The following is a 26,984-nucleotide window of genomic DNA, read 5'->3' on the forward strand; positions in this document are numbered from 1 at the left end:
CTGACCAAACAAGATGTGCAGATGGCAATTAAGTATATAAAAATATGCTTCCCATCATAAGTCATTAGAGAAATATAAATCAAGACAATAAGATGCCGCTGCACACCTAAAACACTGGCCAAAATCCAGAAGCTGACCACACCACATTCTGGAGAGGATGCTGAACGGGGACCTCCCTGTGGCCGGCAGGAATGCACATGACACAACCACTTTAGAAGACAGTTAGTCACTGCCTTACAAAACTAATATTTAAACATTTTATTTTAATTGTAGTTAGACACAATACCTTTATTTTATTTTTATGTGGTGCTGAAGATCAAACTCAGTACCCTGCACATGCTAGGCAAGCACTCTACCACTGAGCCACAACCCCAGTCCTAAAACTAATATACTCTTAACTATTTGATCCAGTAGTTAAGCTCTTCGGCATTTACCCAGAAAGAACTGAAAGCTCATGTCCACACCAAAACCTATACAAGAATGTTTATTCTTGAAAGTAACCAAGATGTCCTTCAGTAAGTAAAAGGATAAATAAACTGTGATACATCTAAAGAAAGGAATATTATTCAACACTAAAAAGAACTGACCTATCAAGCCATGAAAAGACAAGGAGGAGCCTTAAATGCATCACACCAAGTGAAAGAAGCCAATCTGAAAAGGCTGCGTGCTACATGATTCCAACTGTAGGGCATTTTTAAAAATACAAAACTATGGAGATATCAAAAGGTCGCTTGTTGCCAAGGTTTAGAGGAATGGAAGGATGAAAGAGAGGGATAAGTACGGCACAGAGAAATTTCAGGGCAGTGAAACTACTCTTTTGCCATGGCAAGGGTGGATACATGCCACTACACATGTATCCAAACCCACACAAGGTACCCCGCCAAGAGTGAACCCTAATTTGAGCTGTGCATTTTGGTGATTATGATGTGTCAATGTAGGTTCAATAGTAACAATTTTTTGAGGGGGTATCAAGGATTAAACCCACGGTGCTCTACCTGGGTTCAATCCTTGATATCCCCTCAAAAAATTGTTAGTAAAAAAGGGGGCTCTGATCTATACTCCCAGAGCCCCCTGTTTTTCTTATGGTAATTTTTATACCTTTATTTTATTTATTTTTATATGGTGCTGAGGATCAAACCCACTGCCTCACACATGCTAGGCAAGTGCTCTGCCCCTGAGCCACAACCAAAGCTGCCTCTCCCCCCACCCCCAGCCCCAGGCCCTTTTTGACCTGTATTTTGAGAAAGTCTTGCTAAGCTGCTGAAGCTGGCCTTGAATTTGTGATCCTCCTGCCTCAGCTTCCTGAGAGGCGGGGATCACAGGTGTGCACGACCATGTCTGGTTGGCCATAATGATTTCTATCATGTGGTGACAGATGCTGACGATGGGGAGACATGGGGTGTGTGGTAGCAGGTATGCATAGAAAATTTCTCTCTCTGAATTTTTCTACAAACCTAAAACTAACCTAAAATGTAGACACACACACACACACACACACACACACACACACACTCTCACACAAACACACTCTCACACAAACACACAAAAATAAACTTCACAGGTTATTATGTCCTTCAAACTTTACATTAATTAAAGAAATCCTAAAACAACTTTAGCAGAAAATATCTATCCCTCTTTCCAAATTATGATTATGATTATGATTATTATAGTACTGGGGATTGAACTCAGAGGGTACTCAACCACTGAGTCACACATCCTGCCCTATTTTGTATTTTATTTAGAGACAGGATCTCAATGAGTTGCTTAGTGCTTCGCTTTTGCTGAGGCTGGCTCTGAACCCATGATCCTCTTGCCTCAGCCTTCCAAATCGCTGGGATTACAGGTGTGCACCACCGTGCCCAGCTCCAAAAGTATTATTCTTAATTCTCTTAACCAGACTACAAAATATAGAAAATATCTAAGCTCTAAATCTAGTGTTTCCTGTGTACTAGTCTCAACTACTTTGCTTGACTGCAAACTAGAGCTTTTTCTGGATTCCAAAAGACATAGCTTAATTCTGAGCACTGGGCACAATGAAGACTGATTTCCACAGTCTTAGTACTGCTAAGTACTAAGATTTAACAAGAATAAAAACTATCAAAGCTTTGGGGAGATAAACAATAGTTACAATTTGAGGCAATAAATTAAAAAATACATACCAGAATTTGCACAGTGATTTTATAAGTTTGGTATTCTTTTAGGTTAAAACTTTAGAAAAAGAAAGTAAGTCTCCTAATCATATGCATTCTAAACTAAGAAAAAAATCCAGTAAAAAAGAAATCTGAACATAAAAGGACTTATATTTTATAAAACAGACTATATTTTAAAATGTCTGAAGTATCTTAGAGGGAGATAATACTTAATGACTCTAAACTACAAATTAAAAAAAAAAAAATGCCCCTTCCTGAAACCATTAAGTACCTTTACTATCACAAAAAGAAGAGGCAACATATTTTGACCAAAGAGGTTTCTTTAATGAAGAGACTCTGAGATGGGGCAAGACACGGGGTAGCTCCACCTAGAACGGCAGGCTGCTTGAGTTGGTATGTTCTGACTCAAGAGGTGGGCCTGTGCCTTTCCAAGGCAGAGACCCTCTGAAGGCAGGGTCTTCCTACCTTAAAGGCAACATTATTTAGTAACTTCTTTTTTGGTTGAACACTTACATTTTCTTATGAAAATACTGGTGAGGTTCATTTCTATATTTTACACTTTTTGGGTTTTAGATGATTAGAAAAATGGTAACTTTGGCTGGAGACAGCAGAGGAGGCACCATGAGGCAGGTGACAGATGAGAACAAAATAAAAATAAACAGGAAGTGAAGTTTCTTTAAAACTTGCTTTAGGGGCTGGGGCTGGGGCTCAGTGGTAGAGCACTTGCCTAGCATGTGTGAGGCACTGGGTTTCGATTCTCAGCACCACATATAAATAAATAAAGATACACTGACAACTAAAAAATATTGTTTTTTCAGCTCCTTTCAAATAATAATTGTATAATAATATTTCCAAACCACAACTGCAGTGTGCCAGGCAAAATCCTAAGCACTCACATGCAGTAACTTACAGCTCCTTCATGAAGTACATACTATTATTTTTCCTATTTTATAGATGAGAAGCTGAGCAAGGAGATTCATATATCAACTGAAAAAATTATTCAACTATCTAGAAGGCATTTCTTTAGTCACATGTTCTAGTTTCATGAAGAATAGAGTCATGAATTAGATTTTTCTCCTATAACATAATCCTAGGTTTCTCTACAGGCAGAGAAATGGCTATAAGACGGTGCCCCTTTAAATACTAACAGAGATGCTGTAACTAGACATATGGTGATCTGCATTGATGAATGCCTCTGAAATGATCTTGTCAATAATTCAATAGTACAGTTAATCTGGGTGTACAGACAATGTCATCTACAACTAATGTCACCCTGATAATAACATCATGGGACAAACCAAAGGCAAAACACATTTGTTCATGTAAAGAAAGATTTTGCTGGGCTGTGGTGTAGCTCAGTGGTAGAGTCACGCTTAGCATGCATAAGACTCCTGGGTTCAACCCCACCACAAAAACACAAAATAATTTTTAAAATGAGCAATTTTGTTATTTTTAGCGGATCGACTCTTATTTTTGACACCTAACGCTACCTTGATTTCCCGTGGAAGTGTGAGCCACCGAACTCCAGGGAGGTTGTCTAAAAGCGCTGCACTGGAAGCTTCGTACTGCCAAGCACTGGGACTGGCACAGGGAGGGGGGCTGGCAGGCTGCAGCGCTCTTTGAAAGAACAAGGTGAAGAAATGATCCAAACGAGAAGCATTCTCAACCTGGCAAAAGGACCTGAAGGAATAAGAGCTGCAGTTAGGACAGCACAGGGAAACCGGCTTTGGGTTTTGTTTGTTTTTTGTAGAAAATGTAAGTTGCATTTACCTTTGACTATTTCTCAACCATTTATCAACTCCTGCTACCTTTGAGGCAAAATGTAATAAAGAGATTCTGACCTTTGTAACAGAACAGACTTGGCTTTGCAACTCACCACTGCTCTTACTAAACAGCTCTCATGGGACAAATCACCTAACCTCTCTCTGAATTTTGGCTTCCAACTCTGTGAAAAACAGGTTGATATAATCGAAGTCACTATAAACTACCTAGTACATAACATGTCTAAGTTTTTAATATGCTTATTACTAACTAGTGTAGCACGCAGTAAGTGAAAATATGGAACATAAATTATTCCTTTTTCCTCTCCATTACTGAAGGCATAATTATTGGAGGAGGGAGAAAGAAAGAGAGAATACTTGGTTTTAGTTATTTAAAAGTAACACAGCACTAACTGCAACCATTTATTGGAACAGCTACTAGCTCACACATAACTGGTACATGGGACATTAACATGACAAAATAACATTCACTCCAGATATGGGCACACACACCTGGTGAACCTGTAATCCCAGTGGCTTGGAGGCTGAGGCAGTAGGATCATACAGCCAGCCTCAGCAACTAAGCATGGCAATAAACAACTTGGTGAGACCCTGACTCAAAACAAAAAGGGATGGGGATGTGGCTCAATAGTAAAGCACTTCTGGGTTCAAATCCCCAGTACAAAAGAAAAGAAAATAACTTTCACTGATTCGTCCAGCAAATATCTGAGTGCCTTCATGTTCCGGCACCATCTCAATTCCAGAGGCACAGCAGTAACATCAAGACAAAAGACAAGGAGCTCCTGGGGCCCGTGATTCTAATGGAGAGAGAATGAATGAGCAGCCGGTGAAACCATGCATACCTACACAGGACTATGCAGAGAAGAGGCTGATGGGAATGGGGGTCAAGACTGGTTAGTTACTCTACCTCCTCATTTTTATTTTTAAGCCTGGGTCTCCCAACATTGCCTAGGTTAGTCTTGTACTCTGGCTCAAGTGATCCTCCCATCTTAGCCTTCCAAGAAGTAGGAACTACAAGTGTGTGCCATCATGCCTGGCTACTTGGCTATTTTAGATAAAATGATTAAGGAAGAGTTTCTAAGCATGAGGCATTTATGCTGATATCCCAAGGAGGAAAGGGTATAAAAGCCCTAAGGCAGGGTAAGCTTTACCCCACTGTACGGGGTAAAGAGAGGGGGTGGTTTGAGGTCTGATGTCAAACAGGTGGAGAGGCGCCAGACAATAGTGTAGAAAGATAACTTGAACTGCTTTATGAAAATTAATTAAAGTGGCAAGAAATGAGGTAAGGACACCAGTCAGGCTACTGTAGTGTGACACAGCAGTGGCTTTGCGGGGCCACAGTGACGATGGAGAGGTTAGCTGGAATGAAGACATGCTTTGAGACACACCAAGATGGACTGGTTGGGAATGGTGGAGGAAAATGTTAGATCTTTAATTGGACCACAATACTAACCTGTTAATATGTAAATCCATTTTCTGTGGCTTACAGGGAACTAAACAGCTCACAACTTTTAAAAGATAATTAGATCTTTGGACTTATAAAAATATTTTTGTAATTTTTCATGATGGGCCCTTAATATGTTCCATAATCAGAAAAAAACTTTGTTATTAAAATAGTATAAAATTTCTATTACCATCTTGGGTTCATATTGCTTTTTCGTTTTAAGAATTCAGTGAATCTTCACATTTAGTATATTGGTTTATTCTTCAAATTCTCACTTGAACAAACAGAAACTAAATTTGCTCCCATCTTGGAAATACTTCCAAATCAATGAAAGCTGACTTCAAGAGGAGATCCAGAGAAACTGAGTCCCTCTGCCCGCAACCTGCTTCACTGGAAATTTTCAGAGCAACTTCAGTTGACTGTTTCATGTATTAAAAGTCATTGCAGAAACTTAAACTTTGATAGTCTCTCATTTTATGGGTGCAAAAAGCTTTGCTGTACATGGTGTAATACAGCAGTTTGCTTCTCTAATGCAAATTTAAGGAGGTAGTTCATAACTACACTCTAACTCTTCACTAGTTAAACACTTTTGGATTAGTGAAAGGTAAAAGCACTATGTATAGATGCCTGCTTTTTGTAGCTCACTCATGCCGGCAAGTAATCAGGTGGGGAGGAATGTGCTGACCTCTTCTAGGCTCCTCCAGGAAAACACTGCAAACTACATAGTTTTGCCAGATGACATCATCACAGAAAATTCTCCATGATGCTTTGAGAACAGTTAACAATAAAGATCCACCATAGAGCAGAACACTATGGTTTGGAAAAATGTATAAACTGTGTTTGGATTTTTATGCTGATACGATCTCAAGGCTTTGGAAGCAAAACTATCATTTTAGCCCTTAGAAATTCTAAACGTAGAAAAATCCCACTAAGAGAAAAATCCATTTTACATCCATGATTTTGCATTCTTGAATGTTGAATAGTTATCTCAAATTTCCATTTTCAAATCAAGAAATGTGCATCACATTAAAGTGTAAGGCTAAAAAAGTAAGAAGCAGAAGGATATGTATAATATGGGCTCAATGTGTAAAGAAAGAGCATATACATTCATATTGTATAGAAAATATAGAGAAAAATAACATGAAAATGTTCAGTGCCTTCTCTGTCTATATTTTTTGTACCAGTGCATTTTGTAAGTAAAATGTTTTTTGAGAAAGAAACATTGTATTTTAGGACAGTGAATTGGACAATGGTCTTAAAGGAATAGAAAATACAAAACTTTATTTAGAGTCTTACTTTTCTCTGTATCTGTTATGGAGAAATCCTCTGACATTTGCCCCTACAGAAATACACTGACTCAGTAAGTTTTACAGTGATCACTATTTAATATAGTATCACCAGTCCACTAAAAATTTCATTAAAGTAATAACCCTCCCTCCAAAAAGGAAAAAAAGAAATGGATCAAGAGAAAAACTGCCCAGCATTACAGAATAAAAACTAGTATAAAATGAGAAAATTATAATATGGAAGAAGAGAGGAACCAAACAGGTAACTTCCCAAGCAAGAAATAGTACTAAGGGCCAAAGGTGATACAGAATCATGTATTTAAAACTTGAGAGTCAGCTCAAAGAAGTACTTACCTATCCAAAGAACCATACATAAATGTTAAAGTTTGGGCAACATCTTCTATCATATTCCTTAGCTGAGGAAGAGGAACTCTAAAAAAAAGCAAAACATATTTATTCATTTGTAATAATCAATGATAGATATCTAAAAGAAGCAGAAGTCTTTTACATTTTATATGTAAGGTGTTTGTCAACTATGAGCTGAACTGTGAAAAATGTTTGCTTACTACATTAGCAATCAATCACTCTGAGGTCTAGATTTGGGCTTCTAGTATGAATCAAAATGAACTTTTTATATCATCATAATGTAAATTATTTAACCCTCTTTAGAGTTCAGTCTCTGTATCTATGAATTGGGACCAATAATCACTAAGTCCTTCTCAGGTTGATTCTGAGGATTAAATGAAACAATTAATGAATCAATGTAGTTAGCATAACACCTGGGGCAAGAGAAAGAAATGGAAAATTCTTGACACTTTCCAGTACTACCCAGATCTCAACTAAACCTCCAACTTCCATGACAACGGAAGAAAGGAAATGAGAGAGAGCAGGAGAAAGCAATGCATTTACATTTTCTCACTGAAGGCTTGTAAGAATTCTAAAAGGTAGGTCCCTCTATGTCAAAGGCAAACTGAGGTCCAGAAGGTCAAGAACTTTTGCAAGGCCAGGCGGTGGAAAGCCTGCTGGAAGCACCCACCTTGGCTTCAAAGGTGTTCTCTGGGCCACCTCATGCTGTCTTCTTCAGGAGGTTCCTGCTGTTTGTTCACTGCAGCCGGCTGACACTGAAAGCTTTTTATAGCTCACTCACACGGGCAAGTAATCGGGTGCCTGCCCTACATTCTGCAGGACAGCCCTTTTCTCACTCCACCGAGTGGTGAAGAGAAAAGCACACAGGTGGTGGCTTTAAGGCAAGGAAGGGGGAACCACATGCATCACGCTGGGGATACAGAGACACTCAGCTGACACTGAGGACGGCCTGCATGACATCTCTCAATCCTCTTTCCCAGTTTGACAAGCGAGAGTAATATCTATCTTTCACAGCTATCTAAACCAAAATAGACAAGAAAAAGAAGCTGGAACACAGTGGATGGCGGGAGCATTAAAAGAGGGGTGAAGAGGCAGCTAGAGCTTATTTTTTAATTGAAGACCAGGATAGAGACTAAAGGGGATTTTTTAGTTAATTCTAATTTATCAAGCCTACTTTTCTAGGACAGAAAGACATAAATGTGTAGGGAAGATGACATCCTTCCACCTCCCTGAGTAATAAAGACCAAGAAACTGGCTAGGGCATACACCTATGGGACCTCAGCAGTAACCGTCCTTTTTTAGCTCCAGGATAAAATTTCTTGTGGAAACGTGTGCCTAATAGCAGATACCATCAACATGCAGATAAGTGCCTCTGCTCAGTTCCTTGGGTGAGCTATCATTCCTCCCCATCTGCCCATGTGGCCTTCAGTGTTTTCTCTTTCCCCTATTTTGCCTTTTTTTTGGGGGGGGTGGTGGCTACAACAAAAGTCTGAAAGACAAATGTCTTACTCTGTCTGATATCACATCATAAATTATCTTATTCTGGATGTTCTCCAAGTCTTATTAGTTCTTCATAATCCAACCTTCTGGCAAAGTGAAGTCTCTTAGCCTCAGGTCATTATAATCCCTTTTTAGGCAGCAAAACACACATTAGCTGTTTATAAGCACTGTCACCAGGATTCAAGATGTCACCAGGCTAGAGGAAGACTGTATTCCTAGTTGCTCCATGGCTCAGGATTCAAGTAGCGGGAGTACTGCTCCTTAGTGAGGTGGGCAAAAGAAGAATTTCACTAAAATTCAATATTGGACAATCATAGTGTCTTAGAGACTCAGGAAATTTAGGTACATTAAACAAAGAAAAAGAAGATATTGGAGCCAAGCTGTTATGGCAGTGGCAGCTTTAGTGACACTGATTCATCACAGAAGGAGAGAGAGGAAACACAGATTTGGTACAGAAAATCCCGAGACAAGAAAAGAGGCCTGAACTTGGCCAATCCAGAGGCAACACGATGCACTATATGCTTTTTCCCAATGGCTGCGGGCAGCTGAGAAGGAGGCAGCTCGAGGCAGCCATACTGCAGCTTCTGAGAGCAGGATATCAGGCAAACATGCAGAACATCCCAACAAGTGCCTGCCATGTGGCCTAAAGTCTACCTACCAGACAGAAGTGAAACAGGCACGGAGAAGACTGTCCAAAGGGGGATTCAAGTCGAAAAGTGAAGGGAACCCACTTAATTTCTCCTTTCAATCTGGGGGTCACATAACAAGCTAAAGCAAGTGAGGAATCTGAACAGGCAGGTGTGAATACCTTCAGGACCAAGCCTGGCAGGGCTGTTTCCTGGGTAGCAGAATATGTAAAGGATTAGCTTCCTGACCTGTGAGCAGAATTCTTGGGAGGCTCCTGAGATCCAGACTTCTGATAGAGATGAGCAACTGTCAAGCCCTGGAAGTGTGCTTATCTCATCTCTTCAGAGCAGACATCACTGTTGAAGACCCTGAACCTGATTAGACCCATGTCCTACCCACCAGTAAAAGTCTAATGGAGTAGCCCATGCTGAAGACAGAATCGCAGAGCTGGAAGACAGAGTGGCCAGCCTTGAACATTCAGACAGCATTAAAGAAAAGAAGGAACCATAATCAGAATATAGACTCCAAGACAACATTATGAGACCAAATTTAAGATTCTCTGAAATTGAGAAGGGCTTTGACATGCAGGCTAATGGAATGGCGAACCTCTTCAGGAAAATAATAAAAGAGGGGCTGGGGCTGTAGCTCAGTGGTAAAGGACTTGCCTCACATGTGAGAAGCACTGGGTTCAATCCTCAGCACAACATAAAAGTAAATAAATAAAGGTATTGTGTCCAACTACAACTAAAACATAAATATAAAAAAAAAATTTGAAAAATCATTTCTGACTTCTCAGTACAAATTCAAAGGACTTGTTTTCCAAATCCTGAAAGAAAGAAACTGTCAACCAAGACTTCTATATCCAACGAAGTTATCTTTCAAAATCAAAGAAGAGGAGAAAACCTTCCAAGATTAGCAGAAACTAAAAGAATTCATATTAAACTGGCACTACAGAACTTACTTAAGAAATATTCCACACAGAAGAAACCAAAAACAAAACCCCAGAGGCCACAAATGAACGAATCTCATTTGAAGAGTAGCTAAGCAAATGAGAAACAGAACCAAATTAAACATTAGACATAAGTCAAAATGGCATGAATTATTACACATCTCTCTTAATAACATTGAATGTAAGTGGTCTCAACTCTCCAACTAAAAGATATAGGCTGGGAATTAAAACACAAGACCTAACTATATGTTGTTTGCAAGAGCCACACCTTGCAGGCAAAGACAGTCACAGGCTGAAAGTGAATAGATAGGAGGACATTATTAAAATGCCCATTTTACCCAAAGCAATATACAGATTCAATGCAATCCTCATCAAAAAAAATACCAATGACATTCTTCACAGAACTAGAAAACAGTTCTGAAATTCATTTGGAAGAATAAAAGACCCAAAATAGCCAAAGCAATTCTAAGCCAAAAAAGCAATGCTGGAGGCACCACAATCTCTGATTTCAAATTATACTACAGAGCTATAGTAACAAAAACAGTATGTACTGGCATAAAAACAGACACAGAGACCAACAGAACATAACTGAAGACCCACAGACAAACCCACACAGATAGAATCATCTGATCCTTGACAAAGGTGCCAAAAACATACAATGGAGAAAAGACAGACTTTTTAAACAAATGGTGCTAGGAAAACTGGTTATCCATATGTAGAAGAATGAAAATAGACCCTTTCCTATCACCCTGAACAAAAATCAACTCAAAATGGATCACAGACCTAGGAATTAGAAACTATGTAGCTTCTAGGAGAAGACATAAGTTCAACGCTCCAGCTTTTGTTTTGTTTTGTTTTTATATATACCTTTATGTATTAATTTTTATGTGGTGCTGAGGACCGAACCCAGGGCCTCACACATGCTAGGCAAGTGCTCTACCACTGAGTTACAACCCCAGCCCAACACTCCAGCTTTTAGGCAAAAGTGATGACTTTCTCAACAGGACCCTGAAAGCTCAGTAAACAATGCCAAGAGTTAATGGGGGAAGGAGGGCATCAATTTAAAAAGCTTCTGTACAGCCAAGTAAACGATTAGGAACATGAAGAGAGATCCTACAGAATGCGAGAAAATCTTTGCTAGTTACTCTTCTGACAGAAGATTAATATCTAGAGTATATAAAGAACTCAAAAAACTTTATATCAAAAAATCAAATAACCCAATTAATAAATGGGCAAACAAATTAAACAGACATTGCTCAAAAGAAGAAATACAAATGATCAACAAATATATGAAACAATGTTCAACATCATTAGCCATTAGGAAAATTCAAATCAAAACTACACAGAGGTTTCAACTACTTCACCTCACTCCCATCAGAATGACAGCCATCAAGAATACAAACAGATACAGAGAAAAAGGAATACTTTCACACTGTTGGTGAGACTGTGAAGTACTACCACCACCATGGAAACCATTATGGAGGTTCCTCAAAAGGACAGGAATGGAACTACTGTGTGACCCAGCTACACTACTTCTTTATTTATCCTAGAGCATCAAAGTCATCCCACTGCAGTGACACATGCACTCCCATGTTTAGAGCAGCACAATTCACAACAGCCAAACTGTGGAACCAGCCGAGGTGAATATCGATAGAGGAATGGATCAAGAAAATGTGGTACTTATACACAATGGAGTTTTACTGAGCTCTAAGAAAAAGGAAATTATGTGATCTGCAGGAAAAATGGATGGAACTAGAGACGACCATGTTAAGTGAAATAATTCAAACTCAGAAGGTCAAGGAAGGTATTTTTTCTCTCACAAGTGGAAGCTAGAGAGGAAAAAGGAAAAGAAAGCGGGGGGTGGGGTCGATCTCATGAAAATCAAAGAGAGATGAGTAGGGGAAAGGGACCAAGGGGTGGGAGATGCAGAGACCGGGGAAAGTGCTGGGAAGTGATACTGGCCAAGTTATATTGTTATGTTGTATACTACGTGCATGTACCAATATGTAACAAAAATCCTATCAGTATGTACAACTATAATACACCAAGAATAAAATGGGGAAATAAAAAAGTGCTGTCATCTAGTGTGTATGTCAAAGTACTATTATCCTTTCCTGTTAAAGAATTTGAACTCCACATTTATGATACATTGTCTCTCTTTCTGTCCCAAACTAAAGTCACCTTCAAAACACAAACATTTTGAAATTGTTTACTGCAGCCAACTCTTGAGTTCCTACATATGATGGTAAAACAGACCATCAAGAAGTGAAGATCATATCCTCAAGAAGTGAAGATCAATTCCTCTCCTTGAGTGTGAGCTGGATTTAGAAAACTCTAACAACCATAGCATGTGGTGGAAATGACAGAGTGTCACTTCTAAGACTCAGCCATAAAGTATGACAGTCTATGCCCTTTTCTCTTTTGAACCACTTGCTTTGTGGGAAGCCTGCTGATGTGCTCTGAGGACACACAAGTAGCTCTATGCAGGGGTCCATATGGCAAGGAATTAAGGCCTCCTGACAATGGCCATGGGTGACAGCCACCTCAGAAACAGATTCTCAGCTCCAGGTAAGCCTTCAGATGACTCTCCCTCCCCTACACTGAACTGCAACCTTGAGAGAGACCCTGAGCTAGAACCACCCACCGTGTTGCTCCTAAAGTGTTGTTATCTCAACCATTATAAGATAATAAATGATCACTATTTGGGTTTGAATTATTGCTAAGTTTTGTGAGCTTTGATTTTTTTTGGTCCTGGAGAATCAATCCCAGAGTCTTATGCGTGCCAAGCAAGAGGTCTACTGCTGAGCCATATCCTCAGCCCAAAATTACCCTTACATTTTTTTGGAGACTGTTACAGAGTAGGTGTTCAGTTTTTTCTGTGTGTTAGCTGCATATAAATTTGAATCTTAGCTTTCTGTGTTTAATAAACATATCTCAATGTTAAAAAAGAATCACCGAACAGGAATATACAACCATTCTAACAGTAGTTTAAATCGATCTCCTTGGGGCTGCTCTCCATGTTGTATTCTGTTTCCTGCTTGGTTTCTGATTTCTATGACATTACAGCGTCAGTGTAGTAAAATTCAGACAGACCCTTATTCAATTTCCAATTTTGCCTCTTGCTAACTATATAACCTCTGGCAAATTATTTAATCCTCTCTTGGTTCTAGTTTCCTCATCTGTAAAATGGAGTCAGCAATCACTAGTGTATCTGGAGCTGATTTTGAAGGTTAAATGAGATTCATAAATGTAAAGGGATCTAATGCAGTCCCTGGGCTAGTGGCCATTTCATTATAAATGTCAATACTATTTTTATTTCCAACTACTAATATGATATATATTTCAAAACACTTGCAAAAAAAATTAAGAAGAAGGGGCTGGGGTTGTGGATCAGTGGTGGAGCACTTGCCTAGCATATGTGAGGAACTGGGTTCAAGCCGCAGCACCACATAAAAATAAAGGCATTGTGTCCATCTACAACTAAAAAAAATTTTTTAAAAAAATTACGAGGGAAGCTATGATAAAAGAAGACTATGATAAAAGAAACAGCAATAGAGAAGTCATTCTTTTGTCAGAGAATACAACATTAGGGTAAAACACCCTCCTGCTGTCCTTTAATTCTTCAAATTCTCCAACAGTTAAAAAAAGTTGCAAACATGCCAAATCCAAACCATAGTACTGGCAAAAAATTGAGCAGAGGATCAGATCATCTCTCGGCCAACTCTGTACTGGCCACAATGAAGGGAAGTGTCTTGAGCACCCAGCTTTACTAACTGGTCCAGGTGGGCCTCCATGGCACCTTTCTATAGTGTTCACACTGGAGACAGACAACTATCTCACTAAGTAACATACCTTTAAAGCATAAAAATGTTTAAGCAGCTTACAGTTTGACAAAAATGTCAATTTTAATGAAACAGGTTTTGTTAATTTTTTTTTAGAAATAATTTTAATGTAAACAAAAATGTCAACTTACTCTTCAGCAGGCAAACCAATTAACAACAACTTGTCAGATTGTTTCAAATAAGCCACATGAATTTGTTTTCCATTTAAAAGGAGGGATGAGCTAAGAAAAATAAGTTTAAAATAAAGTTAGAATATTTTTAATGTCATAAATTTATAAAAAGTACCCATAAAAAATTACATATGGTATGATTTAAGAACTGAATACTCAATAAGTAAATTTCTTGGCATATAACTAACTGCCACACAGAAAAGGCAAGGAATTATATGACGACAAAATACATTCTAAACTATTTTAAAAACAGAAACAGAAACAACCCAACAAATTCTAGGCCAGAAAAAAGTAGACTCAGCATTTTTAAAAAGCTGAAATTCTTTTGTTAACTCAAGTGACTATGCACAACTTTTTTCAAAAGAAAGCCATCCATCCCCGTTTGTCAATTTAATAAAGCTCTTGTGACTGCCTATTCATGAGCGTGGTTTGCTAAAGATAATACAAAGGAAGGAAAGCAGACATGATCCCAGCTTAGAAGATGATAATTCAATAGGAAACACAGACTATAAATAAGTAACAAAAACATATATCAGGTTTAAACTTGTTCTCAAGGAAACTTTTGGGGTGATGGAGATATTCACTGTGGTAGTGGTTTAGTGATCTCTATAACTGCCAGAATTGATAAAACTGAATATATTACACATGTTCAGTTTATTGTACCTCAATTGTTTCACAAAGCTAAAAAAATTAAATGTGTTCTCAAAAGAGATGTGATAATAACTATGGAAATACAGAGAAAAGAGTGTGTGGGAAATTTTTTAAAAATATTGTTAGTTGTATATGGACACAATACCTTTATTTTGTGTATTTTAGTTTTTTTACATGGTGCTGGAGATTGTACCCAGTGCCTCACGCATGCTAGGCAAGCGCCCCATCTCTGAGCCACAACCCCAGCCCAAGTGTGTGGGATTTTAAATATGAGTTATTAAACAGATTTTTTATCCCAAAAGAACATAATTTTTGTTTTCAAATGAAGTTTTAAAATAAATACACTTCTGCACAAATATCAGACTTATGGTCATATTAATATTATTAGAATTTAAAAATTGTTAAGGAACCACCAAAATAATAATTTTCCTATTCACTTCCTCAAAAGTTTTTCTAACTGTATTTACTACTTTCTGCATTTTAATTCCATACCTAATTATTAATAACAAGATCTAACTATTAATTAAAATGACATTTATCCTATACAATCAAGGGGGAAAGCAAATCTACATGGAGTCACTCCAAACAAACTTTCTTTATAAATGGGGACTTTACCATGAAACATTATGCTAAATGAAAAGAAGCCAGTCACTAGAAACCACACATCATACGATTCCAATCAAATAACAAGTCTGGAATAGGGAAATTCTTAGGGATAGAAAGCAGATTAGCCTAGGGCTTGGCTTGGGGAAGACAGGCTGATTATAAAGGAAATGGGGTTTCTTTCTTTTTTGGGAGGGGCGTGTAACCAGGGATTGAACCCAGGGGCACTTACACTAAGCCACATACTCAACCCATTTTTATTTTTTATTTTGAGACAGGGCCTCGCTAAATTGCTGAAGTTGGCTTTGGACTTGTGATCCTCCCATGTCAGCTTCCAGAGCTGCTGGGATTAGAGGTGTGTGCCACCACACCTGGCATAAGGTTTCTTTTTGAAGCAATTAAAATGTTCTAAAATTGACCTTAGTGATGGCTGCACACATCTGTCAATACACTTGAAACCACTTACCTGTGCACTTTTTAAATGGCTGAAATATATTGTTTATGAACAATAGCTCAATAGAGGTGGTTTAAAAAAAAAAAAAAAAAAACAACAGGCTAAGGAAGTAGCTCAGTTGTATAGCACTTGCCTAGAATGCCTTGGGTTCAATCCCAGCAGGGCAAAAATAAAAATAAAAACAGTCCTGCAGTATGCTTTTATGAATGTGAATTTATATATTAAATGGAGCCTTGGGTAATACTGTCCTGAAGATGAACTATATATATCATACCTAAACCAGAGAGTTAAACATGAATTTTACTTAGGAAAATAAGGTCATTCATTCTTCTTCCTATTGTCCTATAGATCCTACCTCTTATAAAATCATAGAAGCGTCACTTGTACCAGAAGATGGGAAATGAAGTTAAAGCCTAGAAAATCTAACTTGGTGTTTTATCATTAATATGAGGAACCTTAAAACTTGAAATAAAATTTTTTTTTAAACTCTAAAATTGTTAAAATATTAAGGAAGAAAAAATTATGAGGAAAAAAAATTCAAAAATTTTGAGCTTTCTCATCTCAAAGGCCCTGGCATTTCAGTCAGGACTTGATAAATCAAAGTGGAATGGCTCTGTTACTGACTATGTTTATATATATATATATATATATATATATATATATGTACACACACACACACACACACACACGCACACACACACGTGTGTATATACACATGTATGTGTGTGTGTATATATATTTACATATATATAAAATATATGTATATTTGTGTATATATATATGTGTGTGTGTGTGTATACATATAAAATTATTTGGCATTAGACTTGCTTATCCATCACTGAATAAACCTCACAGATGACAATTTTCCTGAATATTCCTCTTAAAGTATTCTGTATTTTTATATTGTTGTTTTAAGAATAGATTATTTTCTAATTATATGAAAAATTCAGTGTTCTGAAAGGCATTGCCATTGAGATAAAAACATGAAGCCTAGACTCATAATAATGCCATGTTTAAAAGACATGACCTTTATGAAGAAACACAGGTCATTAGCCCAACTCCACCATTAAAGTATGAAACACTAGATCCAAATATACTGGAAACCTACACTCTAAATTTAATAGATGGCTGGTGGAAACAATTTGGATGAAACCAAATTCTTCAGACATCCTATCCTATATATCAGTATAGGTATCTATCTTATAGATAAAAGTATATTTGTATGATAGATAAATTTAGCATTTTGTTAGAATCAAAGAAAAGAACTTGAAAGAAATGTAGTTAAAGCTAAATAAAAAATTTTACCTAGTAACCTGTGTCCCAGTTACATTTTCCAGCATGTCACAGAGTGTAAGAAAAATTCCTCTCACACTTTTAAGCTTCTGAGATGCTTCAGACATTGGATAGTGATAAAGAATTTCCTGCTGTTAAATGAAAGGAAACAGAAATGATAACCCTCCTGAATTTCCAGCCATTATTTTTGTCATGGATGGTTCAGACTTTGTATTAAGAACAAAACAAAAAAGAATTCTGACTTCAGTGTGAGTTTTATTCAAACACAAGGAGAGAAGTATGCTTGGAATTTGAACACATTAACTAGCATTTGAAAATTGGTTAGAGATTGCCAATTGCTCATGGTACCAAAATATATACTAGGGTACTGATTATTAAAATTATAATTAATTTAATTTCAAAATGTTTTAAATTTGAATCTTAACAGTAATTTCTAATACTAATATTTTATTGTATTTCATTACACAGACATTTCCATCTTCCAGAGTTATACAGCTACACACACCACATACAACTTTTAGGAGTCCTTAAATGAAGTGCCTTTCATACTGCCTTTTAAAAGATCATCTTTATCCATTTTGGTAAAATTATTAAATATTTATTTAAAATCAATAAAAATCAGCAATTAAGCTTACAAAATAAGAATATAAGATGAAATTAAAGTCGTACACACAGAAAAAAAATCATGATATTATAAAATCCTATTTGTCATAAATTTGAAAGAGTTTGCATACCACAAATTAATATTAATTCAAACATTAAAAGAGAGCACATTTTGTTTTACATTATGGGAAATACTAATCTATAAGATAAATCACAAAATGCTTAATAATTTTCTATTTTTAAGCAGAGCACGTTTCCAGGAAAAAAAAAATAGCTTTTACAAAATAAAACAGCATATTTCAAAATCAGGCTGTGCACTGTGCTAACACTTTTTAAAAGAGATGAACCATTTTGTTTCTCACTTTTGTGCTTTTAAGGAAACAACTATTTTTCTCACAAGACTAATTAAAAGCAGGCAAAATAAAAATTTCTAGATAGAAACCATGGGGAACTCAGACTAATTTCCAGTTACTATTTAATGACTACATCCATAAATTTAATATGGCCACAATTGAAAACCTGAACCCCTTAAATATCTACCTTTTTTCCCTTGGTTCTCCATCTCTGTAAAGAGTATTAAACAACTTGATTTGGTCTCTTTATACAAGCAATATGACACTGTGTCCAAGGCAATTTTTAAATTATGACAAATAAATCAGGATAAATTTGGACTTTTCTGCTTTTGTTTCTTACTAAGCACAAAATACTTCAATATATGCAAATTGTTATGAGATACGTTGGCAAAATACACTCTGCCTCACAGTTTAAATTTTTTGCAATATTTTCAGTGTAAAACAGTTACCAACCACTCTGTTATCTGTAAAAATTAAGCCAAACATTAAGATCTACTGTTATGTGTACTTGATAAGTTTAAACCTTGGCCAATGAATACTTTAATTGCATTTAGATAAAAATACCAAACATTGTTTTAAACAAATAGTCTTTGATTAGTTTTTGAAATCTCTCAATTTATAGTCTTTATTCTCCAAGATTGAAGAAAAAAAGTTTTTATCACACATGTAACTCATAAAAAAACCAAAATGACCCTTTGACATTTCACTGTAAAATATACTAGTTAAAAAAGGTCAATTGAGACCCTCCATTCTGGTTTTACACGCTCAGTAGGAAAGTGCTGGCAAGCTCTACAGTTACTCACCAATTTAATTAGCTGTATTTTTAAGCAATTTCTAGTAGCATGCATTTGCAGCAACTTCCACTCTGTTCAGTATGAATAAAAAGCCTATCCTAATTACAGTGTTGATACAGGGCTGGCAGCAGACAGACCTGTTCATTTGTGAAATATCCACACACTTTCCCAGGAAAAGAAAGGCGAGGACAACAAAAGGTCTTAGCAGTCTCCCACTACAAAATGACCTGGAGAGATTCTGGATACAATTATTCCTGAAATTTGCTGGGGGTTTTATATAACAAATGCTTAAATGCCTCACTTGTTTTAAAAGATATAAGGAGCCAATAATACAAGAAATTAGAATTACTAACTCCAACTCTCTATGTATTTTTCAGAAAATAGAAAATTGCAAAAATATGAATGAATATCTTCTTTGCCATTTCAAATATTAAATTCTAACATAAGAAGCAACACAGAGAACTATATCTCTTGGAATAAATGGCTTTGGCATTGAAAATGTCACTTCTATTTGGTGCATTATGGTAAAGTAAATGCTTTCAGAGACTCTCATTTTGTAAAACCAGACGCTGGGGCAAAACTCTTGCTGAATTGCGTGCATGCAAGAAAACAGAGGTTCCCAAGGGCCTCTGCCCACATTCTTCCAACATTCCCTTTCACTGCAAAGCAAGCAGGGCCTTAGAAGTTCTGAATTCAGGGCAATAGGCCACAGCAGGGTTGTCCTGAGGACTGATGTCCACAGGAGCTTTGATCAAAACTCCGAGCCCTGGGCTAGCAGCAAGTAGATGAGCTGAGCTGAGGACCACGACTTTAAGCAGAGACCTCAAGGAAGGCTGAAGTGCTCGGGGCTGGGGGCAGGAGCCCAAGAAGCAAGTTCTCCCTGAAGGAAAGCATTCCCACTTTAGAACCACAGGATTCACAAGATAAACGCGAGCAGTAAGTTTAGACAAAGATCCTCAAAGATGTGAGGTTTAGATCCTAATGTTTACCGTTAATGGTTGAATCCTAATGTCTCCCAAAGATCCATAATACCAGCCCGTGGCATTACTGTAGGGTGGCAAAACCTTGAATCATGAAGAAGTTAAAAAACCTGACAAGAACAATAATCAGCAATGAGATTACATCAGTAATAAAAAGTATACCATCGAAGAAACGTCCAGGACTTGATGGCTCACAAGTGAATTCTACCAACTTTTTAATGAAGAATACTATGTTTTTCTTAAAAAGGAAAAAAATGATGACGCGGGTCCTTCCAAACTCATCCTATGAGGCCAGCATTACCCTGATAACTAAAAACACAAGGAAAAATAAGAAGAAAACTATAGGCCAATAAACATTTAAATATAAGATTCAAAGCTATGAAACTACTAAGAGAAAACAGGAGAAATGTCTTGGAATATTAGGCTGAGCCAAGATTTTTTTAATTTTTTTTTTTAAACAAGGCCCCAAACAAAAGACAATGAAAGCAAAAGTTGACAAATGGAACTACATCAAACTAATAAGCTTCTGCACAGCAAAGGAAACCATCAACACGACTATGAGACAACCTATAGGATGGAAGAAAAGATCTGCAAACTAAACATCTGACAAGGAGTTAATATCCAGAATCTATAAGGACTCAATTTACTAGCAAGACAGAAAAAAAGTCCAAAAAAATGTGTTCAAGAAACACTGAGAAATGAATTTTAAAAATATAAGCCAGGCATGTTGGCACATGCCTGTATCCCAGTGGGTCAGGAGGCTGAGGCAGGAGGATCATGAGCTCAAAGCCAGCCTCAGCCAACTTAGTGAGGCCCTGGGCAATTCAGCGAGACCCTGTCTTGAAATAAAAATATAAAAAGGGCTGGAGATGGGGCTCAATGATTAAGTGCCCCTGGGTTCAATCCCCACTACAAACATACGTGTGTGTGTGTGTGTGTGTGTGTGTGTGTGTGTGTGTGTGTAAAAGACATCAAAACTATTTACAACCTATGAAAAAAATGTTAGCACTACCTGTACCCAGCAGGAAGGACAATGCCTGAAAAAGGCACCAGGAACTCTCCGGGGTGATGAAGATGCTCCATATCATAGGGAGTGCGATACTGCTTACACAAGTGCACAAATGTGTGGAAACTTCTGAAATTGCACACTTGAAATTGTTTAAATTTGTTATATATAAGTAATTTCTCAATAAAGCTGACAAAAAAAAACCATAGGTCCTTAGCTTCTAGAAGTACTGCAACAACACCTTCTCCTTTCACCTTTTCCTACTGCTTAAAATAACTGAATAGTTGATTCATTTTTATTTTAAAAACGTGTAGTGTGAGATATTCATATATATAGGAATATAAAGTATACAGTTTTAAATAATAATAATAAAACACAGTTAATTCCTTGTAGTTTCTTCTTCAAATAAAAAATGCTCATTTACTAGGAAGACAGTAAAAGGTCCTTCTCCCGCTGCTACATCCAAGTCACTCACCTCTTCCTTCGAGATCTCCGAGTCGAGCTGCAGCGTGAGGTACATGATGATGTGAGGCAAGTTCACCGTATTCTTCGGGATGCTCCCAGCCTCTTCTCCCCACAGCAGTTTGACTAAATCATTTGTGTTAGACTGTGCCTTCTTCTTTCTTAGTTGGTTTGTTTCCTTTTTTACAGCATACGCATTTTCAAATGTCAGTTTCACCTTTAAAAATTAAAACAAGGTGTTGGTTTTCCACAAGGCAAAATTAGCTGCATTTTCCCCAAGGAAGGTGAGCTGCACACACGTGGCTAGATCACCCATGGAAGGTCCTGATGGCAGGGCTGTGTGTTCTCTCGGCATCTCCAGCTACAGCTCCTTACATAGGGCCTGGCCCAAACAACCACAGGTGTTTATTGAGTGAGGAAGGATACAATGCTCTGCAAAAACATCCATTAACTTAAACTTAATCGGTGACCACACAAACATAAGGATTGTGAAAAAACAGAAATCAGACGCTGTGACAGTGCAGAGGGCAACAGCACACTGCGACTGTCGAAGGCCCAGCCAGCTGAGGAGGAGGAAGGAAGGGATTCAGGATGGAAAGTGGCCTGGCTCAGCCAGTCGGCTCTCCACTCAAACACGCTTCTCTCAGACATCCTTGGGGGTCCGTTAAAACAAAGGCTAAGAGGGTAAAAAGCCATCACCATGCTGGACCTTGGAACATGGCCCGATAAAGATTATCTGTCAATTTTATCAAGACACTTCATTTCGTGGCTTGTTATCCAGATTGCTAAGAATCCAGAATGTGGCCATTTTCGAGCTGTTAAAAGGTGGCTTCCACTCCTCAATGATTCCTTGAAACGTTGGCCCAGGATAACCCTCTCATTTTGAGGACGCCCCAGTGTGTATCTTGACTAAAAAGTCAATTGTGTGTAATGAGGACATCATCACAAGCTATGTAAGTACAAGGTAAGTATCTACGGACATTCTAATGATGACAATCAATAAAGTTTAAAATTTAAACATCAAGGTCCGATAATATTTTTAAAATGAAGTTAAACTTTTAAAGGAAAAGGACAAATTCTTGTTTAAGAACAAAGAAAACTAATCAATATTTAAAAGCAGATAAAATTGTTTGCAGTAAGGTATATTTGGGTTAGAATATTTATTAATAAAATAATAATTCCTATTTTAATAAATTTATTGCAAGAGATACCATTTTCAAAGTCAACCTAAAAAGGCATGATGAATTCTACCATTACACTCTCCTTTTTTAAAAATTTTTTTTAGTTATAGATGGACACAATACCTTTATTTTATTAATTTATTTTTATGTGGTGCTAAGGATTGAACCCAGTGCCTCACACACACAATTATGAGCACTCTACCACTGAGCCCCAGCCCCAGCCCCAGCCCTACAGTCACTCTTTTAAAAATGAGCTTTATATATTTTCATCAAAAATGTTAAGCACACTTTAAAAAAAAAATCACGAGACCCTACCTGCTCATCTAACTGTTACCAGTATTACACCATAAATCTTTCTTGATGAATAAAATCTTCCGAAAGAAAAAGTACACATGCTCCCGTTTTGTTGGCTAGGAGTGACTGCTTATGGTTATATCCAATTTTTCTTATCTGTAGCTCATGGTGGCATCTCAGAAGCACAAGATTCTTTGCCTTAAGTGGACTAAGTTAAACACACATCTCTTCTGAGTCTCAGGCTTTATTTTATAAACAAGTTGCTATAGTTTGGATTTGTTTTCAGGTGGGTGGGTGGCACCCTACCACCGAGCCGCACTGCTAGCTACATCACTAGCTCTTTAGTTTGGATCTTAAATATGCCCCAAAGGTCCATGTGGCTAAAGCCTTGGTCCCCAGCAGGGGTAAACCAGAAGGTGATGGAAACCTCCAGAGTGGGCTCAGTAAGAGGTCTTTACATAATGGGGGCATGCCCTCTAAGTGGTCTGTGGGAGCTGGTGCTTTCCTCTCTCTCTCTTTTGCTCCCTGCCATGAAACAAGCAGTTTTACTCCATCACTCGCTGCTCCCTCCTGCCATCTGGCACTCCCACAGAGGCCTAAAAGCAATAGGTTCACCTTCCCAATCATGAACTAGAATGTCTAAAACTGTGAGCCAAAATGAACCTTTTTTCTTTTTAAGTTGATTATCTCAGGTGTTTGTAACAGTGATGTAAAGCTAACTAACACAGAAGTAGAAAATAAGAGACACTGAGTCTCAATTCATCCATATGTATATATTCAGAAAAAAAGATGAAGTGATCAAGACCAGTAGTCAGTAGTGATTCTTATACTAAGTAGCAGGAGAGAAGTTCTTCATGAAATGTTTCTGAGGCATGATAGTCATGTTTCTTTACAAAACATTCAATGTAATTTTAAATGGAAAAGATCAACTTTTACTAATTTTTTGTTTTCTATAAACCTGATGTTAAAAAATAAACCTTTTGTATCTGAACATTATATTTTAAAAGGCCAAATAAAAAATTAGAATATTTCTGGGAAAAGATATTAAACAAACTGAACAAAAATATAAAAAATTAGAGACCCCCCAAGTGGGAACAATCAAGGGTTGTCTTTCAATGAAAATTAACACAGGCTGAAGTGAGAGTTGAAAAGATGCCACTTTTAAATGGGTATAAAAAAGAGTATTTGGGTGAGGTCTGGACCTCATGGGCTACAGGTCAGCACAGTATGGCCTGAGGGACGATGTCCTGGAGGTGGCACCTCTCTAGTGGGGACACATCAACAGTGGTGAGCAGGAGGGAAGGGACAGAGAAGGCCCAGGACTCGAGCAGGGAGGGGTCTTCCAGCTTAGTCCTATGGAAGGGGGGGTTAAAAGACAGTACGCCTCTCACCAAAAATAACAAAAGGGAGTTCGCTCGCAGATTTAAAACTTCACTGATTTTACTTCAGGCAGCAGCAACAACCTGAAATTTAAGACTGGTTTGCCACACTGGGTTAAAATGACATGTGTACTTGAAAAATCACTTTCCTGCTGCAGTTGGCAAACAATCTCACTTCTTTTCTGTGGTACAAGGACCTTTTCCCCTCACCATGACAAGAGCCAAACAAAACACAGGTCACTATTTTAAACTCCATAACATAAAAATAATTATACTTTAGAAAGACATTTAAAAGCTCACATGTAATCAACTAATTAACAAAAATAAAATAACTGGGAGTTAAATTAAAAAATAAAATTAAAATTAAAAAAATAAAAAATAAAATTTAAAAAAAAGCTCATATGTAAAGTAGATGGTAAATGTAGAGAAACCTGGGTGCCTTCATAAAATGGTAAAGGTGAGGCAGCCAAATTAAGAGTTAAGTGCTACATTTTAAAAGGGGTTAATACATATAAATATTCAGAATGTGTTTTATGTGAAAAAACCTTTGTTAACTAACATAAGTTAGGTTATTGGAACCTTTGCTTCTCCACAGACTTTGGGCTGTGACATGGTCCTGGCACCTCCTGTCTCCCTATTTGTGCAGTTTGCCCTTCCCTCCTCCATCCCTCCAGCTGAGGTGAGGATGTGCCTTCCTCAGGTCGACCACACCTCCCTACAATCATGGCTGCCAAGGTCTCGCTGCTGAGCCACCCTCCCTCACGCAGGCGGCAGATGCTCTCAGCTCTGGCCAGCGTCCTCTCTGCAGGAGACCAGGGAGGCTCTGGGATATGAAACTGCCCCACCTCCCATTCTGCGCTGTCCTTCTCATATCTGGGCTGCTCTCCACGTGTCTCATCCTCTCCCCAGGGCTAAAAAGGGGCAGATGCTTTCTATATTCCTTAGTCAAAATTCTCAAGGAACCAAATCTGATTGGCTCAGGAAATTATCTGTCCTCCATGTTCTGATATTTTAAAACTTAAAAACTTTAAAACCTAATCCTTAAGTATGTATCTCCTAAGGTTATTATCCTGTATAATTACAATATAATTTATCACTTAAGAAATTTAGCATGTTCCCTAGTCCAAAAATCTGAAATCTAAAAATGCTCCAAAGTTCTAGACATTTTGAGCACCAACAAAATGTTTCAAAAGTTCTGGGGCCTTTAGAATATTCAGATTAGAGATGTTCAACTAGTAAAGTCTATGCAAATATTCCAAAATCTGAAAGAAAATCCAAAATGTGAAACACTTCTGGTCCCAGCATTTTGGATAAGAGGCACTCAACCTGCATCACTATCTAATAAAGTCCATCTTTCCCAAACTGCTCCTCATTACAATCCAGTCATTCAGGGATCACCTACTGCATTTGGCTGAAGGTCACCTGGTCTGACTTAGCCTAAGACAGTTCTCCAGACTTTTTTGTGTTTCATGGTGTTAGCATTTATGTATGTGTGGGTGTGGGAAGGGGAGGAATCAAATCCAGGGATTTGTACTTGCTCAACATGCTCTACCCCTGAGGTACACCCAACCCCATGATAATAATGTTTTATTATTATTTTTTTAATCTTAATGTTTTTTAAACTGTTTTGGATATTTTAAAACTTGACTTTAAAAGAAATGATTGGGCTTTTGACACCTCATAAGTACATAGGCTTTGCCTCTGGATTTCCTTCTGGTATTCTGAATCTATTTACAACAACAGAAACTATTTAAAAAGCAAGCACAGAACAGTAGAGTTGGAACTGGGCTCAAAGACTACCCTCTCAAATACCCTGTGACCACACATGAGGAAACTGAAACCCAGAAGCATTTGGAAACTTGTTCTGGGTGAGGTTTTAAATGGAGGTCTGACCTCCTTTCCCTTGGCAACTCTTCTTTCACACTGCTCTAAAAAAGTTTTCAGACCATCTTTTACTCCTTTTACGTTTAAAACATTATTCTTATATATTTCCAGATTTAAATGTTAGAAAGTTTCCTGTGGCATTCCTTATAAACAGGAATTCTTCCTTTCTTAGTGCTTGAATAACTGTCTCACAAAGGCCACAGATACAAACCAGGTAACATGGCTTTTTTGGGACACATCCGCCTTAACCTGTCCTGACCCATGTTATGGTTTCAATATGTGGAATCCCCAAAAAGCTCATGTGTGAGGCAATGCAAGAAAGTTTAGAGGAAATGACTGGGTTATGAGAACCTGAACCTAATCAGAGCATTAATCCCCTGTCAGGGAGTGAATGGTAGTAACTGTAGGTAGGTAGGGTGTGGCTGGAAGAGGGGGTCAGTGGAGAGGCATGCCTGTCGGGTATATACCTTGTTCCTGGTGAGCAGAGGTCTCTCTCTGCTTCTGGTGCCATGTCCTGAGCTGCTTTCCTCCAACTCATTCATTCACCATGATGTTCTACCGCATCTCCAGCCTAGAGCACTGGAGTTGGCCATCTGTGGACTGAGATCTCTGAAAATGCGAGCACCAAATAAACTTTCCTCTTCTAAAATCGTTCTTGTCAGGTCTTTTGGTTACAGCAGTGAAACACTGCTGACTAAAACACCCAGCAAGAACAAAGGGATCCAGACATCAAGACCTACACAGGTCAGTGTGAAATGGGAGGATCACGCTCTGGGGTCAGTTCGAGTTTCAGTTATTTATTCATAACCTTGGGTAAATCATTAGAACTCCAAAATGCGTTTTCCTCACACTTAAAACAGTAATATAGATAACTAGAATCTTATAAGTTTGTTATGGATTATATCTTAAGTATCAGAAAACAGGTACCAGGA

General features: G+C 37.8%; 1 protein-coding gene across 2 annotated transcripts in view; it reads right to left on the minus strand.

Moving 5' to 3' along the window:
* The window catches only part of Intu (inturned planar cell polarity protein), a 92,243-nt gene that overhangs the window by 29,784 nt on the left and 35,475 nt on the right, over positions 1-26,984 (minus strand). Inside the window, exons 4-8 of one of the 2 annotated variants that reach the window (XM_076864309.2) lie at positions 21,328-21,531; positions 17,129-17,247; positions 14,077-14,166; positions 7,016-7,093; positions 3,641-3,830 (exon numbers count right to left, since the gene is read on the minus strand). In XM_076864309.2, the coding sequence (XP_076720424.2) occupies positions 3,641-3,830; positions 7,016-7,093; positions 14,077-14,166; positions 17,129-17,247; positions 21,328-21,531 (681 nt within the window). The remainder of the gene's footprint in view (positions 1-3,640; positions 3,831-7,015; positions 7,094-14,076; positions 14,167-17,128; positions 17,248-21,327; positions 21,532-26,984) is intronic. The other variant, XM_076864308.2, reaches the window with a different exon arrangement.

The sequence above is a fragment of the Callospermophilus lateralis genome, chromosome 8, assembly GCF_048772815.1.
Source record: "Callospermophilus lateralis isolate mCalLat2 chromosome 8, mCalLat2.hap1, whole genome shotgun sequence".
Classification (NCBI taxonomy): Eukaryota; Metazoa; Chordata; class Mammalia; order Rodentia; family Sciuridae; genus Callospermophilus; species Callospermophilus lateralis.